This window comes from Sabethes cyaneus, chromosome 3 (genome assembly GCF_943734655.1).
Source record: "Sabethes cyaneus chromosome 3, idSabCyanKW18_F2, whole genome shotgun sequence".
In the NCBI taxonomy this organism is placed as follows: domain Eukaryota; kingdom Metazoa; phylum Arthropoda; class Insecta; order Diptera; family Culicidae; genus Sabethes; species Sabethes cyaneus.
The window spans coordinates 42,786,384-42,803,400 of NC_071355.1; the positions used below are offsets into that span (position 1 = coordinate 42,786,384).

General features: G+C 42.0%; 1 protein-coding gene across 1 annotated transcript in view; it reads right to left on the reverse strand.

Annotated features, from left to right (window-relative positions):
* Positions 1-17,017, reverse strand: part of LOC128741300 (transport and Golgi organization protein 2) — a 116,212-nt gene that overhangs the window by 1,163 nt on the left and 98,032 nt on the right. Inside the window, exons 2-3 of the mRNA XM_053837013.1 lie at positions 9,467-9,688; positions 8,919-9,390 (exon numbers count right to left, since the gene is read on the reverse strand). Of these exons, the coding sequence (XP_053692988.1) occupies positions 8,919-9,390; positions 9,467-9,608 (614 nt within the window). The 5' untranslated portion in view covers positions 9,609-9,688. The remainder of the gene's footprint in view (positions 1-8,918; positions 9,391-9,466; positions 9,689-17,017) is intronic.

Here is a 17,017-nt window from a genome sequence, read left to right on the forward strand (position 1 = left end):
AAGCTGCATCGGAATGCATGTTTGAATACCTAATAGTAACAGGAACAAGCCTGAATAGTAACAGGAACAAGCATGACTCTCGGAGAGCTGTTGTCTTGGTTAATGCAAATATTATTTGTTTTACCATTACAGGGTTCATCAAGCGAGATATCGTCGCGATCAGAGTTGAGGTACCAACCGCCAGGGGAAAATCCGATGTTATCATAGCATCGGCCTACTTTCCTGGTGATTGTCCAGTAGCAGTAGCACGACTCAAGAGGTTGCGGCATTTGTAAAATACTGCAGAGAAGTCAACAAAGACTTTATCATCGGATGTGATGCCAACACTCATCACACTCTCTGGGGAAGCACTGACATCAACAATCGAGGTGAGTGCCTTTTAGAATTTCTCTCGTCAAACAATATCGATATGGCTAATAGAGGCAATGAACCAACATTCATAAATGCTATCAGGCAGGAAGTCTTGGATGCAGTCCAGTCATTTCGGAGAAAATACAGAACTGGCACGTGTCGGATGAAGCATCGCTGTCTGATCACAGGCACATTATTTTCGAATGGGTGGGTGGTCTAGTGACACAGGTCGCATATCGAGATCCTAGGAAAACCAACTGGGATCAGTATGCGCTTGAACTCGAATCGAAAAGCGTCAGTACAAGAATTAGGTCGGTTCAAGAACTTGAGTCGGTCTCATAGGTTTTAAACCAAATGATAGTCTCTGTTTATAACAGTAATTGTCCACTTAAAAGGGTTACTTCAACTAGGAATGTTCCCTGGCGGAACAGAAGGCTCGAACGGCTTCGCAAAATGGCGCGAAAACTGTTCAATAGAGCAGATTACTTCGGACTGGACTCAATATTGGAGAGCTCTAACCGAATATAGCAAAGAACTAAGACGATCAAAATGGAAATCTTGGGTACACAATTGTGAAAGCATTGAAAGTACTCCAATTGCGGCAAGACTTAACAAGACTCTTGCTAAGGATCATTCGAACGGACTCGGTACTCTCAAGAAAGATGACGGTTTGTTCACAAAATCTCCGGCTGAAGTACTAGATTTGATGATGGGGGCTCACTTTCCGGGATCTTCCTCAGTTCATGCTGCTGCCAGCTCGAACTCTGATTGGGATATAAGATGTTCTCAAAGAAACTCTTCGGGATCTGAGAGAACAAAAGAGATTGCAACCAGAGTCGCAGGGATGGCTTTCACTGGCTTAGGGGCTAGGGTGGAAAACGCAGTGAGATCCTTTCAACCTTATAAATCGGCAGGTGCAGATGGGATTTCCCCAGCGCAGATTCAAAATGAAGAATTGTTGAAAACTATGGAAAAGGTATTAAATGAATACGTTAAGTCTGAATACATGATTAGATATCCATTATCGAAATACCAGTTTGCTTACCAAGCAGGGAAATCTACAATCACAGCGCTACACACGCTCGTGACAAAAATTTAAAAGTCTCTTTCATCGAAAGAAACAGCATTAGGTGCGTTTCTCGACATCGAAGGGGCCTTTGATAACGCTTCTTATTTATCAATGGCAAATGCGATGCAGAAAAGACAGTTTGATAACTGTATAGTCGAATGGATTCATAGTATGCTCACACATAGGCAAATCACCTCGGAGCTGGGAGGGCTGTCAACAACGGTGACTGCAACCAAAGGTTGCCCACAAGGAGGGGTTCTTTCACCTCTGCTTTGGTCATTGGTAGTTGATGATCTTCTGAGAAGCTGAGAGGCAAAAGGTTTTGAAGTTGTGGGTTTTGCTGATGATTTAGTCATCATGGTTCGTGGAAAATTCAACGACGTGATATCGGATAGAATGCAAAGGGCCTTAAAAACCTCACACTATCTTGGTGTAGTAAAGAAGGCCTAGGCATTAAACCTTCAAAAACAACAATTTCACTAAGAAGAGGAAACTGAAGTTATAGTTGGGGAAGAAGAAATTAAATGTAGCGTCTCCGTTAAATATCTGGGAGTAATCCTAGACGCTAAATTATCTTGGAACACACATTTAGATTCAATAATTAGCAAGGCAAACGCTGCCCTATGGGTATGTTCAAAAATGATAGGAAAAACATGGGGCTTCAAACCAAAAATGGTGTTGTGGGTCTATAACGCCATTGTGAGACCTAGGATAGCTTATGCTTTGTTGGTATGGTGACCAAAAACTTCAGAAGCCACGGCTATTAAAAAGTTGAACAAACTTCAACGATGAGGAGCAATGAAAAGCACACCTTTGAAGGCTCTAGAAGCTATCCTCCACTTGTTACCTCTGAATCAACCCGTTCAGTTAGAGGCTAAGAAAAGCACCCTAACACTTAAACGATAGAAAACAATACGAGACGGGGATAAAACCAGCCATTTGAGTATCCTGAAAGTTTTTTTCCCAGTTGCGGAAATATACAGTGATTGGATGGAAGCTAGAACCAACTACGACATCCCATACACGGTAAACGAACCATCACGTTCGGTTTGGGATGAGGGGGGACCTAGCGTCCGCAGGGGTTCAATCAAGTTCTATACCGATGGGTCAAAAATGGGAGTCAAAACAGGTGCTGGAGTGTACGGTCCCAGAACTAGAATATCTGTAGCAATGGGAGATTGGCCAACAGTTCTCCAGGCAGAGATAGCTGCTATAATAGAATGTACAAATGTCTGTCTCAAAAAGAAATACAGACATGCTAATATCTGCATTTTCTCTGACAGCCAAGCGGCACTAAGAGCGCTTAAAGCTTTTAAGTGGTTCTAACTCTCCATTCACAGGTCCGGATCCATTCTGCGGTATCTCGGACTGTGTGATGAAGAGTGAGTTGAAACAATGGGAGAGCCGAACAATTATGGCCAATTGGATGGCCGTACAATCGCTCAAACAATTAAAAAAAATTATAATGCCGAGTATTAAGGTTACTCAAAAGCTGCTGCTGGGTCTCAATAAGAGAGATCTCAGCACGTTTACCGGTCTGATGACAGGACATTGCCCGAGTAAATATCATAAATATTTAGTAAATATATGGAATCTCGGTTTCGTGCAAGATCGGAACACTTGCTCTGCAATTGTGGAGCACTAATAGGACGCAGACTGCAGTATCTCAAAAAGGGCCTATTAGAGCCTAAGGAGATCTGGTTTGCGTCACCGATCAGAATTACAAGGTTTATAAACCAAGTCATCCCTGATTGGCACCTGTCTCGCTCCAGCTACCAGCGTACCACTTCCTCAATAACTGATAGGTAAGCCTGAAGCGTACAGCAAAAGAAACAATGGGGCATACCACAATAGTTCAAAATAATGGACGCAGTGGTAAAAGTACCCAACAGAAGAGGAAGGATCTGTTGTCGAATTTTAAAGTTGTGTACGATTTAGTAAAGCGAAATGGCGAAATGTGGCTGAAAAAGCTTGAGCATGGCTCTCCAACGAAATATTACTGTTTTAAGTCGCGAACTTTTTTAGTACTTGAGACTAAAAACTCACTTCCGAAGAAGAAAGCCTGTTTTCCCTTGTCAGCATACGACCAGTATACGACAGGGTTTGGTTACCCAAATAGGTACATGTGCTCCAGTTGGCACCACACCGTCAGAAGGCCCACTAAGTGAGGAAAATTGTCTTGCACCTTAAATTCAGTGATTCGTTATCACGGTATAAGACCTCCATGGGTTAAAAAGCGGTGATTATGACGACGGGAGTGCCGCAAGATTCTCGGTGGGATGTACAACGTTGAAGCAGGTCAAAGGTGTTGTCAACCCCTGGGATCGAACACACCGAACGCACTCCCGTAGCAACAGCCCTGATCGAGCGAAAGTGGGCTGTATCGAATGCAAGTGACGATTCGATGAATAAGTTGATCGATTTTGCGCTGGCAGTGCAGATCTTGCTGTTACGATCGACGCGTGCGGGCGAAAGGAATACCTGCGAGACGTTTCGTTACTGGGCGACGTAGTTGGGAAGCTTCCCGCTTCGATGAAGCTAGAATGGGCGAGATACACCAGGTGTTTGGCGGACGGTCAATCTTGTGGGCTTTAGTGAGTGGATCTATACCATAGCAGAAGATGCCTGCCTTGTTTCTGAGCCGCGTAGACAACAGGAGCCTAACCAGAACCAGGAGCCCCGCAAGAAGTCGAAGGCCTTTGTAAACGCACACGCTGAGCAGTGTTCTAGCAAAGGGCTCGATATGCATCGAGCGTATCTACGACGACTGGAGCCAAGAGAGCAAACCGAAACTGCTGCATTGCTTGCAAGGGAGCTTGCGTGTCACTCGCGATATGTAAACGCTTCTTGGAACTCTCTTACGATGGACGGTGGGCGACAATACGCGAGGCGAGAGCGTGCCGCAAGTGCCTGAAGCCGCACAAAGGTGGATGTGAATCGAATTGTGGATCGATTGTAAGGTAAATGACTGTACCTTCAAACACCATCCCTTATTGCATAAGGAACTGAGCGTCAACCCATTGCACGACGAACAAGCTTGCAATGCACACCTGTCTGGGTCGAGTACAACCCTATTCCGTTACGTACCGATTGTAGCGTATGGGAACGGAGTATAATGATGTACTGTTACGCATTCCTGGATGGTGGATCCTCCCTGACGCTGATGGACCAGGAAATGGCAGATGAATTAAACCTTACGGGAGAGCCCCGGCCATTGTGTCTCAAGTGGACTGGAGGCACGCACCGTTCAGAACCTGAATCCCATAGTGTTAATCTAGACGTCTCTGGGCTAAAGGGAAAGCGGTTTCACCTCGAGGATGTCGACACTGTTAAAGAACTGTAGTTACCGGCTCAAACACTAGACGTGAAACAGCTACAAGCTGGAAACCGATACTTAGAAGGTGTTCCGGTTGAACCCTATTGTAATGTTCGACCCCGTATTCTGATCGAAGTAAGGCACCCAAGTGCGACGCTCGTGAGGAAAAGCCGGGAAGGAAAACCGGGTCAACCAATAGCAATTAAAACCAACCTCGGTTGGACGATCTACGGTGGGTTTCTGACGGACAAACCAATGAATATGGTACACTATACGTGCCACGTTTGCAGCTGTGGGCACGGGGAGAAGGAAAATGACGAAGGATTTGTAAAACGCGTTATGAAAGAGAGAAACACTGTTGAGAATTTGGGTGTAACGCTGCGTTCTAGGCAGCTACGTTCTAAGGATGATGAACGGGCCATAGAGCTTCTACACGAGTTGACCCATCACGCAAATGGGAGGTATGAAACAGGTTTGCTGTGGCGTGATAACGACGTGCGGATGCCGGATAGTAAGCCCATGGCTTTAAAACGGTTTCATAGCCTTGAACGGCGGACGGAAAAAAGTTCGGAACTCGCATGGATACTGAAGGAGAAGTTTTCGCATTACGTAGCGAAGAACTACGCTCGCAAATTGACCGAAGAGGAGCTGGCGGAGGACCACGAACGTGTTTGGTATTTACCAGTCTTCCCAGTTACCAACCCTAATAAACCCGGAAAATTGAGACTCGTCTGGGACGCAGCCGCAAAAACAAGTGGAGTTTCGCTGGATTCCTGTCTCCTCGCTGGGTCAGATCTGCTCACGCCGTTGGTTAGAGTCCTCTACAAGTTTTGCGAGTTCCGTTTCGCAATATGCGGTGACATTCGCGAAATGTTTCACTAAGTTGACATACGTAGCTAGGATCAGCACAGTCAACGGTTCCTGTGGTGGGATGCCGAGAAGAGCGAACCCAACGTTTACGTCATGCAGATGATGACGTTTGGAGCATGTTGTTCTCCAGCGAGCGCGCAGTTCGTAAAGAACAAAAACGCCGAAAGATTCAGCAAACAGCACCCGTCAGCTACCAGGGCAATCCTACACTGTACTTACGTCGACGACATGTTGTGCAGTACAGAAACAGAGCAGGATGCGATCGAGTTAGCAAAATCAGTCTGGTACGTGCACAACCAAGGTGGGTTCGAAATTGGATGTCCAACTCCGTCGCCGTTCTGTCAGCTCTTTGCAGTAACTCGGGAGAGGAGAAAAGCCTTGATCTATCGTCTAATCTAGCAACAGAGAAGGTACTGGGCATGTGTTGGTGCACCAAAACAGATTGCTTCACCTACAAGATCAACTGGGATAGACTGGGAAGAGACCTGCTGGAAGGTGCCCGCTGTTCTACGAAGCGAGAAGTGCTCCGCATCATGATGATCATCTACTGCATCTACATCATGATGACGATCTGGCGAACGGGTGCAGGTTGGGATGACAACGTCGATCAACAATGCTACGAAAAGTGGCAAATGTGGCTGAAATTCCTTCCAGAGATCGAACACTTGAAGATCCCACGCTGCTACAGACTTCAAACGAGAATTACATCTCAGATGCAGGTACAGTTGCACACCTTCGTAGATGCAAGCGAAAATGGTATGGCGCCGGTAGTATATCTTCGATTCGTAGAAAACGGTGCGGTCGAATGTTCACTCGTGGCAGCGAAGAGCCGTGTAACCCCCCTAAAATATTTAACCATTCCTCGATTGGAGCTTGAAGCAGCACGCATTGGTGCTAGACTATCCGTTTCTGTTCTTCAAGGATTATCCATAGAGATCTCGAAGCGTGTCTACTGGTCAGACTCCAGAAATGTACTCTCTTGGATACGGGCTGATCACCGCAAGTACAGCGCATTCGTGGCAGCAAGGGTCAGCGATATTCTGGACCTGACAAACGTTGTCGAATGGAGGTGGGTTCCAACGAGGTGGAATGTCGCGGACGTGGGTACGAAATGGCACTGTCGTCCATCGCTAACGGGTAACAGCAGGGACAGTTCAAGGGACCTGAATTTCTTTGGCAAGGTGAAGAGGAGTGGCCGGTAATACCTGGGAAAATAGCAGAACCTACAGAGGAGCTGCGTGCACATGTCAACGTGCACATTGAAACGATAAGCGAGGCAATACCTGCGACTAACTTCCGTACTTGGAGGAGATTAGTTCGTGCGACCGAATACGTATTCCGGTTTATTAAAAACGCACGCTTGAAGAAGTTCGCCAAAATCAATGGATGCCTCACTAGTGAAGAAATCCGCCAGGCAGAAGAATTTCATCTTCGCGTCGCACAGCAGGATAAGTACTCAGAACAATTGTCAATCTTACGCAGGAAGGACAACACAACCTTTCCTAAACGAAGTCCGCTTTACAAACTGAGCCCGTATCTCGACGATCGTCAACTGCTTCGTATGCACGGTAGAACGGCAATGTGTAAATTTTTAACTTCAGATACTGCCAACCCAATCATCCTTCCACGTGACCACCCGATTACGCTCCTCATCGTAGAAAGCTACCATCAAAAGTTTCACCATCAAAACCACGAGTCGGTGATTAACGAGGTTCGTCGAAGCTACTGCATGAGCCGATTGCGCAGAGTATACGCCAAGGTCAGATCCGAGTGTCAACGCTGTAAGTTGCGAGAAGCTCGACCGCGATCCCCAGCGATGGCAAATCTCCCGGTATGCAGACCGGCAGCATTCGTTCATCCTTTCACGCACATCGGGATCGACTATTTTGGTCCCATGGAAGTGGCTATAGGCTATAGGGAGACGGGTTGAGAAACGTTGGGGGGTTCTTCTGACTTGCCTTACGATTCGTGCGGTTTACATTGACTTAGCTAGCTTATTGTCCACAAGTTCATACGTAACGGTGATACGCAACTTCATGGTGCGACGAGGCACACCGGCTGTTTTCTATAGCGACAGAGGGACCAACTTCATTGGCTCCGAGCGAGAGTTGAAGCAGGCATTGCTGGCCCTAGATCAGCACGAGATGGCGCAGGAGTTCGTGTCTTCGACTACTACCTGGCGTTTCAATCCACCGGCGTCTCCCCATATGGGAGGAAGTTGGGAACGGCTTGTTCAATCTGTCAAACGTACCTTGTCAGAGTTTCGGTTGTCGCGTCGACCGACAGAGGAAGAGTTGAGGAACGCGTTGATTGAGGTTAAAGGCATCCTAACGGCAAGACCGCTGACTCACGTGCCCATAGAGGATGAGGCAACCCCCGTTCTAACCCCTAATCACTGGTTGCTGGGATCGTCTGACGGTTTCAAACCCTGGACCGAGTTGGACGATGATTCAACTTTCTTGAGTCGTGGCTGGCATCACCCGGCGATCCAAGTGGCATGAGAAGGTTCCGCCAATTAGGAGGAGCGATATCGTGCTGATCGTGGATCCAGATCTACCAAGGAATTGCTGGCTGAAAGGGCGCGTCATTGGAACGATAAACCGAGACGGACAAGTACGCACGTTTACAATCCAAACTTCGAAAGGCGTGTACGAGAGACCAGCGGTTAAGGTTGTAGTGCTTGATGTCAGAGGAAAGCAGGAGTTAGCAGACTCAGAGGCGGAGTCAGCAAGGGGGGGGGGGGGGGGGTCGTGTCAACCCCTCGGATCGAACACGCCGAACGCACTCCAGTAGTAACAGCCCTTATCGAGCGAAAGTGGGCTATATCGAATGCAGGTGACGGTAGGTGAATCGTAAACAAAGCGTTTTCGCTTGATCTTGATCTTTATAACGTGAGACGCGAAATAAAAGTTCGATTAAAATTTCCTTAAAATATCATTAAAAGTTTATAGTTAAAAGTTAGACAATCGACATATCGACAAAACGTGCCTGACTTTCAGTCGTCACTTGAAACAATCACCAACTTCAACTGAAGCTTACTTGAAACGTTCTGTTCAACAAATGAAACAAGTTGCTTCATGTCTGAAGGGAAGGTAACAGAAAGTCAGTTTCATTCATTTGTTTCAACCATGCCGGGCCCTAATTATGACTGCTGAAATCGTAGTTCTCCATCTTACAAGCAGAAATGAAAACGACATAAATTGTCAATATTCTGAAAGCAAATCCTAAATCAAATATGATAGCTATCTAATTTAACGGATTTAAATGAAACATGTTACCAATTCCAGATATTGAAACAAAAATGAAACTTACTTTTCATTGCTCTTAAGGAGTTCCAGTAGTTCCTTCACCAGCGAATCTTCGCTGCTCCCATCCGACCGCTTGTCAATGATATCGGCAAAACGGCTCCGGCCGTTTTTCACCTTCTCCAGCGGTACATCCAACGTGCTGTTACCGAACCCAAGGGCCTTCCCCAGATCGCAGCGATCGATTTTGTGCGGTGCATTGCTAGCATGCAGTACGCTTGCAGCTTGCTCACCCAATTCGACCGAGACGAAATTGAACGCCCCGTAGGTGTCATTGGCCAGCAGCCGTTTCGAGTAGTCCTCGCTGGAGGCAGTTCCTGCAACGTAGTTGGACACGATGTGCCCCCGGCCAGTGACGACGTTCTGCTTGTTTTCGCCAGTGACGTTCAGCAGCGCTCCGACTCGAATGACACCGTCACTGCCACCACCGCCGATCGCCAGCCAGGTGCCGCCTTCTCGTCCCGGTTCCATATCGCGACCTGCGTCAAAACGACACATTATATTAATGATAAGCATCTGTTCTAGTATGAATTGGAAACTTTATTTTGGACAAACCTCCTATGACATGTGGGCTTTCGTCCCAAGAACCGGCCACTTTAGCTGGTCGGTTGTAGTACTCGTCTCGGTTGGAAGCCAATATCAGCTTGTATTTGCCCGGTTTTCCGTCCGCATTGACGTAGATAAATAGAATACACATTTTTCTTCAATTACCACCAGAAACTAGAGAACTTTTGGAAATCTTGTTATGGCAGGGTTGCTTGGCACGGACTAATTCTGCTGAAAGCCAGAAAAATCGAAAATTTGAATTATTCTTCTGATGGTAGGTACAAAGCGAATTGATAGAAAAGAAAATGTTGATATTGATAAGCTCGCTCCGCTGCTGGTGGTACGGTCGGTGTGTGACTCACTGGATGGATGCAAAGTCTGCTGGTTTATCAAGTATAGCAGTAAACGAGGCAACTTACGTCGCATTCGGGTCAAGACTGACCTTCCCAAAGTTTGACTGCTAGCTTGTTTCGAGTAAGTGAACGAACAAGTTACTACATACTAGCTGATATGGTTGGTCAGTGACTTTTACTTCTTGCTTCGCCTGTCTGTCTGTCTGTTGATTACTTCTTCACTGAATTTCGGCTGCAAGCTGAATGAATACTGCCTTCGGGGCAGACTGAAACGAACCGGTCCCTCTGATAACATTCACAGGCTAGATAAAACTGAGTGATTTATTGGTACCGGGTTTAGGTAGTGCTATCCGGAGGAGTTTATAGTTGGATTTGGCAGTGATAAGGTAATTAGAAAAACATTACCTAAAGAAAGCAGTAAAATTGACACACTTATTATAACTAGGTATAATACCTAGTTGCAGTTTTATTTTTGCATTTATTTTTATCTCAATTGCGATTCAATACTTGCTTTTTAATTTGCTCAGTCTTATATTATTGATATCTATTTTCAATTGTTTATATATTTTCAATTGTTTATGATTTGTCTTTGTATTATTGACCGATCCACTGTCATTTTGTTTGCTGGTCTCATTGCATGGTTCATGATTTAAAAAATCACTCGAGTATCAATCAATCTTGCTTTAATTCTTTGCACTCTCAGTACTTCTTATTAGGTAAAATTTAGGCAAAATTAAAGTGCTTTACTTCTGCTATGAAACTTACACCGGATAAGCAAAGCAAATTGTTTGTTCATACGATACCTAACGTTTAAAGTAAGTCGAAACAAAAAAGCAATGTTGAATAAAGATTGTGCCGAAAATTAAAAATACACATTTTGTCATAAACGAAACCATATAATTTATAAGTTCATATAATTTTTTTTAAATTATTTTATTCTCAAACATATTTCTTACAAGTTTTTAATTCAATTTTTTCGTAGACTAGGTGAGTTCTCTAACCTTTCTCTTAACACTTCTTTTAAAAGTTTCTGCACAGTGCGTTCTCCTACCATTTTTACCACTTTGGGCCAATCTTTTTTGAATGTTTCAACACTATGCATCCGCTGGTTTCATATGTTTCTTCAGTTTCGCCTTTGTTAACGCCCAAAACGTTTCGATAGCCCGAATTTCTGAACAACTAGGTTCACGGCTTATGAAAACATTGTTGGCTTCAAAACACTCTCGCGCATCTTTAGAGTGATGTCCACTAGTGTGCCCAGACATAAACGAAAGCTGGGGAACCCTAGGCACCCGACTATTCAGAAGAATGTTTTGGCTTGTAAAAACTGGGTAATCGAAGGATGTCAAAGCTATTATTATTTATCACAAAAATACCGGCCGATTAGGTTGAAAACTCTAGGACTTTTGGGTGCAAAATTAGACTTGAAATTGAACCTAAAATTGGAATAAAATTAGACTTGAAATTGAACTTAAAATCGGACATACCATCGGACATCAAATTGAACTTGACATTGGGCACTAAATTAGACTTGAATTTGGACTTGATTTGACTTGAAGTTCTACTTCAAACCAGACTTGTATTCGAAATTGGTTTTATTCTCTCACACATTTTACCTCATTTCCTGTCCCGTTTCTTCATTTTTATTCCATTTTTTTCCTTTTCTGTAGCGTTTTCTATATTTTTGCTCTCACGTTTTTTCCGGGTTTTTCTGTTTTACTCTTCTTTTTCTTTTTTTCTGTCTTGTATTTTCTGTTTCTCTTCGTTTCATGTTCAATTTTTCTTATTTTCAATTTTGTTCTTCCTTCGTTCGTTGTTCGTTGTTATAACCTTTTAGTCTAATTATGGTAATTTTATTGAATATAGGATATTAAGATCTCAACTCCTCAGCTTTTCCTATTGTGATGAGTCATTCCAGACAATCTGAAATGCAAGAATGCAACATAAAACATCAGTTTTCGTTGCCACGTGTTGCAAAAACAGTAACAGTTTTGCGGTTTACTGGTAGTGCATCGGCTAGCTACACCCTTTACTTACGTAGATGATGGAATGAAAGACTTTGAAAAGAAGGACTGACTTTGAATCCCCGTTCTAATGAAACAGAGACTAATTGATCACATAGTTAGTTTCTGCGAAACGTTCAAATATATACCTAGTACGTAAAATTTGTCGGTTTAGCTCCAAAAATTAATGGCAAAAGACGCGCAAGCTGGAAAAACTCCACCAAGGGTGATAAAAAGATACAGTGTACACACATAAGGTTCTGAAGCATGCCCGTTCTAACACTGATAATTCTTCACACGAAATGAGTATCTTCGAATGAATTCCTGCCGAGACTTCTCGCTTTACGATTACCTCTCCCGAGAGTCAAACCTCTAGAAATGTACTGTATTCAGGGGACTTGGACAAGTTCATCACCTCTAATCGTGTGTTTGGTAGCTGTTACCTGTGTACTTGGTAATTCTAAGTAAATGTTGCAAACGTTTTATAAATCATCCACCAATAAGCTTTATTAAGAGCCACCAAATAATGGTTGAAGAAGTCTTAGAATTAATTTTCTGTTTAATGAAATAAATTTATCAAGTTCTAAAGGTATAACCAAAACCAGCTCTGCGTGGTCCTACGTAAATAGGCGGTAGTGTCTCTGAAGCAACCTTCAACTTTTTTCTGCTCCGTTTTACCGTCTTTTCTACATTTATTCTGTTTTTGGCTAACCTATCCACTCCGGTTTTCCTTTTTTATCTGCCCTTTTCGTCGTTTACTTTTCCGTTTTACCTTTTTCCTTTACATTTTTCCTACTTTTCTTTTCTTTTTTTTCTGTCTAATTTTCCCGTTTTCCTGTTTTCACCTATCGGATTTTTCTTTTCCCTATCGCTATTCTTCTTTTCCGTTTTAGTTTCTCTTGTGCCCTGTTCCGTATTCACCTTCTTGTTTAGTCTTCCCTCTTTTTCTCCCGTTTTTCCTCTTTACCTGTTCCGTTTTTTTGTCATTTTCTGTTCCGTTTTCGCGGTGTCGGTTTTCATCTTTTTGCGCTTTTTAACTCTTTTTGTATCCCGTTTTACGTTTGAATCTTTCTATTTTTTCTGTTCCGTTCTTTTCTTTTATGTTTTCGTTTTTTCATTTTCTTCCCAGCCAGCACCAACTCGTATAACAACGTACGAAAACTATCGTAAATATCTCTTAACAAATTCGGATTCGTAGATAAAGGCTAATAAAGCGTACACAGCACAAAGTCGTATAGCTGCATGCAGCTGGTCGCACTTAATCGGATCTCATCGTATTGAAATACATATATAAGTGTATCGCTTAAAATTATTCTTCAGTGTGTATGTTGCCTCCAAAATTGGTACGGATAAGCGGCTGTTGCGCCTTGAATACGATTTTGTTGAATACTTATCAGTACGTAACTCTTATTAGCAATCTAATTATACATATGAAAATGTTGACTGGGTTGGTTCTGTATTTTCTGCCTTACCTTTCCTCCTTTTCATTGCCATTTTTCTCCTACTTAGTCTAGTTTATCCTCATTTCATATCTCGTTTTCTTCGTTTTCTTTAAGATGTTTCATTTTTTCTCTGATTTTTCTACTTTTTCCTTCATTCGTCATCTTTTTTTGCAAAATATTTTGCCTTGTTTTCCATCATTTTCTCACCTGTTTTCTTCTTTACCACTTTTTTTCTCTTTTTGTGTCCCGTTTTCCGTCTTATTCTGTCACGTTTTGTCTTTGGTTTTTGCTGATGCAAATCAGTATGCATCAGTATGCAGTATGCAGTTATGCAAACAGAACATAATTTATCGACTTTTTTTTTGTTTTCCACCATCACTTAACTTAAAATTGAACTTGAAAATGGAAATGAATTGGATTTAATTTGCGCCTGAAACTAGACTTAAAAATCGGTGTTGAAATTGAGTATGAAATTAGAATTGAATGTGAACCTAAAATTAAGCCTCTCTGCCAGCTGTCCTCTAAAACAGATCGCGACTAATAGAGATGTCTTATGGTGGAATGATAAGTTAGGGAAACTACACAGGAAAGCACGGAAGCTGTTTAATCGTGCTAAAACAACGTCTGAGTACAAAGAGGCCCTGAGTAATTACAGCAGAGAAATAAGAAGATCCAAGCGGAAAGATTAGAGGCATATGTGTGAAAACATAGAAAGCGCTCCTGAGACTGCAAGACTACAAAAAGTTCTCTCGAAAGATCATTCAAATCGCCTTGGGTCCCTCAAAAAGACCAACGGCCAATTTACCAACGGTCATTTTCCAGGATCGCTCTTACTCACCGATCAACTGCAAAATTTTAATAGCATGCAAAATGCTACAGAAGAACAAGAGGCCCGAAATGAACCTACTAGGACACTAGATATGTTCAGTGAAGAACCCACAAATTTAGTAAACTTAATTTTCTCATATTCTAGAATTGAATGGGCTATCGATTCTTTTAGTCCATTCAAATCACCCGGTTCAGATGGAATTTTTCCAGCACTTATTCAAAAGTGCAAACCGGTAATAATTCCCGCTTTAGAAACATTATTTAGGTCAAGTTTTGTATTGGGATATATTCCAAAAATGTGGAGGAAAGTCAGGGCAATATTTATACCAACCAAAAGCTAATAAAAAAGTTAAGTCCTCTCCCAAATCATTCAGAACAATTAGTCTCTTGTCAATATTCTTGAAATTAATGGAAAAACTGATCGATGAGTACGTTAAATCTGAAATACTTCCTAAAAATCCACTTACCAAAGAGCAATTTGCTTATCAAGCAGGCAAATCAACGATAACAGCTCTTCACACTCTTGTAACAAAAATTGAAAAATCTTTCGCTACCAAAGAAATTCGCTTAGCGTCATTTCTTGATATTGAAGGCGCTTTTGATAATGCATCTTTCCTATCGATGAAGAATGCCATGTGAAATCGTGGCTTCAATGTAAGTATAATCGATTGGGTTGTGGAAATGCTATCAAACAGAGAAATATAAAGTAAAAGTAAAAGTAATAGCTGTCAAAGGCTGTCCTCAAGGGGCTGTCCTATCCCCTCTTTTGTGGTCTCTAGTAGTCGTTAAACTAAAGCATAAAGGATTTGAAACAATTGGATTTCCGGATGATATTGTTATCATAGTCCGCGGAAAATACGATACTATCATCTCTGATAGAATGCAAAGTGCATTAAACTTCACATTATCATGGTGCAAAAGCGAGGGATTAAGCATAAATCCTACGAAAACAACAATTGTGCCACTTACTAAAAGACGCAAAGTGTCCTTCACTGATTTAAAACTAGGAGACGTTAAGTTGTCTCTATCTACAGATGTCAAGTATTTGGGCGTTACCTTAGATAAACAACTTTGTTGGAACACGCATACCGAACAACAAACAAGTAAAGCAATAAATGCTTTTTGGGTCTGTAAAAGAACCTTTGGTAAAAAATTGGGGTATTAAACCAAATATGATTTACTGGATATACTCAGCAATAGTTAAATCCAGAATCACTTATGCATCGCTTATCTGGTGGCCGAAAACAGAACAAAAAACGGCTCAAATTAAGTTCAACAAGTTACAAAGGCTTGCTACCAACTCCAGGAGCTCCCTCTTAAGCCTTAGAAGCTCTACTCAATCTTCTTCCTCTACATAAATTCATCCAACTGGATGCTGTGAAAAGTGCTCTAAGGCTCAAGCGATCCATGAGGTTCCTCGATGGTGATCTCGCTGGACACTTGAGTATTCTCAAAGAGTTTTCCATAAATCCCTTAATATTAATGAACGAAGACCATATGCCTACCCGATCAGGAGGCCATAACAAGATTATATCTGTTTTATAACACATTTTGATATTTTTAACATATTATGTAACAAATCGAAAATAAACTAATAAGGAAGCAAATTCAAGTTTGTAACAGATTCAGATACAAGTATCACATTGAGTTATGAATGAGCTATATAGATTCCTCCACTAAGAATGACACATTTCGCTTTAATAGCAAAATATTAATATTTTTTTTTTTGAAACGATGATTCTACAATTGATGAAGGGACGGTAAGGGAAAGTAATGAAGAAGGATTTTTTTCCGGCAATGAAGGGGAAGGGTGGGAAGGAAGGGGGGGTAATAGGTAGCTATGCTTAACAAGTTGTCGTTGTGACTCCTATCTTTTGTCCAATGCTGGAAGGTGCATGGGTCGAACCTTCCAGCATTGGACAAAAGATAGGAGTCACAACGACAACTTGTTAAGCATAGCTACCTATTACCCCCCCCCCCCTTCCTTCTCACCGTTACCCTTCATTCCCGGAAAAAAATCCTTCTTCATTACTTTCCCTTACCGTCCCTTCATCAATTGTAGAATCATCGTTTCAAAAAAAATATTAATATATGCCTGACCGCATTTCAAGGTCATGACTAAAGTCACGAGTTTGGTCAATTAGCAAAATATGTTACTTGCAAATTACTTTTATGGTTTGTTATGAATCAGGTATTAATTAGAGGCAGTTTAGTTATAATTTTTGATATTTTATACACTTACGGAGGCTAATTTATACCAACGGTTGTTATAATATGATCAAATATATCAAATTAATAACAACTGTTGTTAGAGCATTTGATAACAAAATAACAAGATCTGTTATAATTTTGTTAGGTCCTCCTGATCGGGTAAGCGTAACTACTTCGATCACAAATTTCGTGTTCTTGATTTTATTCGCTCTGATTGGAATGCCAAAGAACCTAATTTTTGCTCAGGATCACTGGTGTTCTACACAGACGGATCAAGACAAAATAACATTGCAGGTGCTGGTATAATAAGCCCAGGGATTAACATTTCAGTTTCAATGAGAAAACATCCCACTGTATTTTAAGTAGAAATATATGCAATACTAGAGTGTGTATCAATCTGCATAAAAAGAAACTTCAAAAATGCAAATATCTGTATTTGCTCGGATAGGCAAGCAGCATTGAATGCTTTAAAATCAAAAACTCACACTTCTAAACTGATGTGGGAATGCATGAAACTGTTGGAAAAACTTTCCTGTCGATAGGTGAGATCTTGTACCAAAAATCAATCAATCTTCAATGAGTAAAACATTTTTAATTCTAAAGATTTTTGCAAGATACAAACATACCGATTTTCACAATAGTTAAAGCCCGAGTCATCAAGGAACACTTCAAGTAAGTATCACATATTACTTATAATGAGTTAGTCTAACAAAATTTACATTC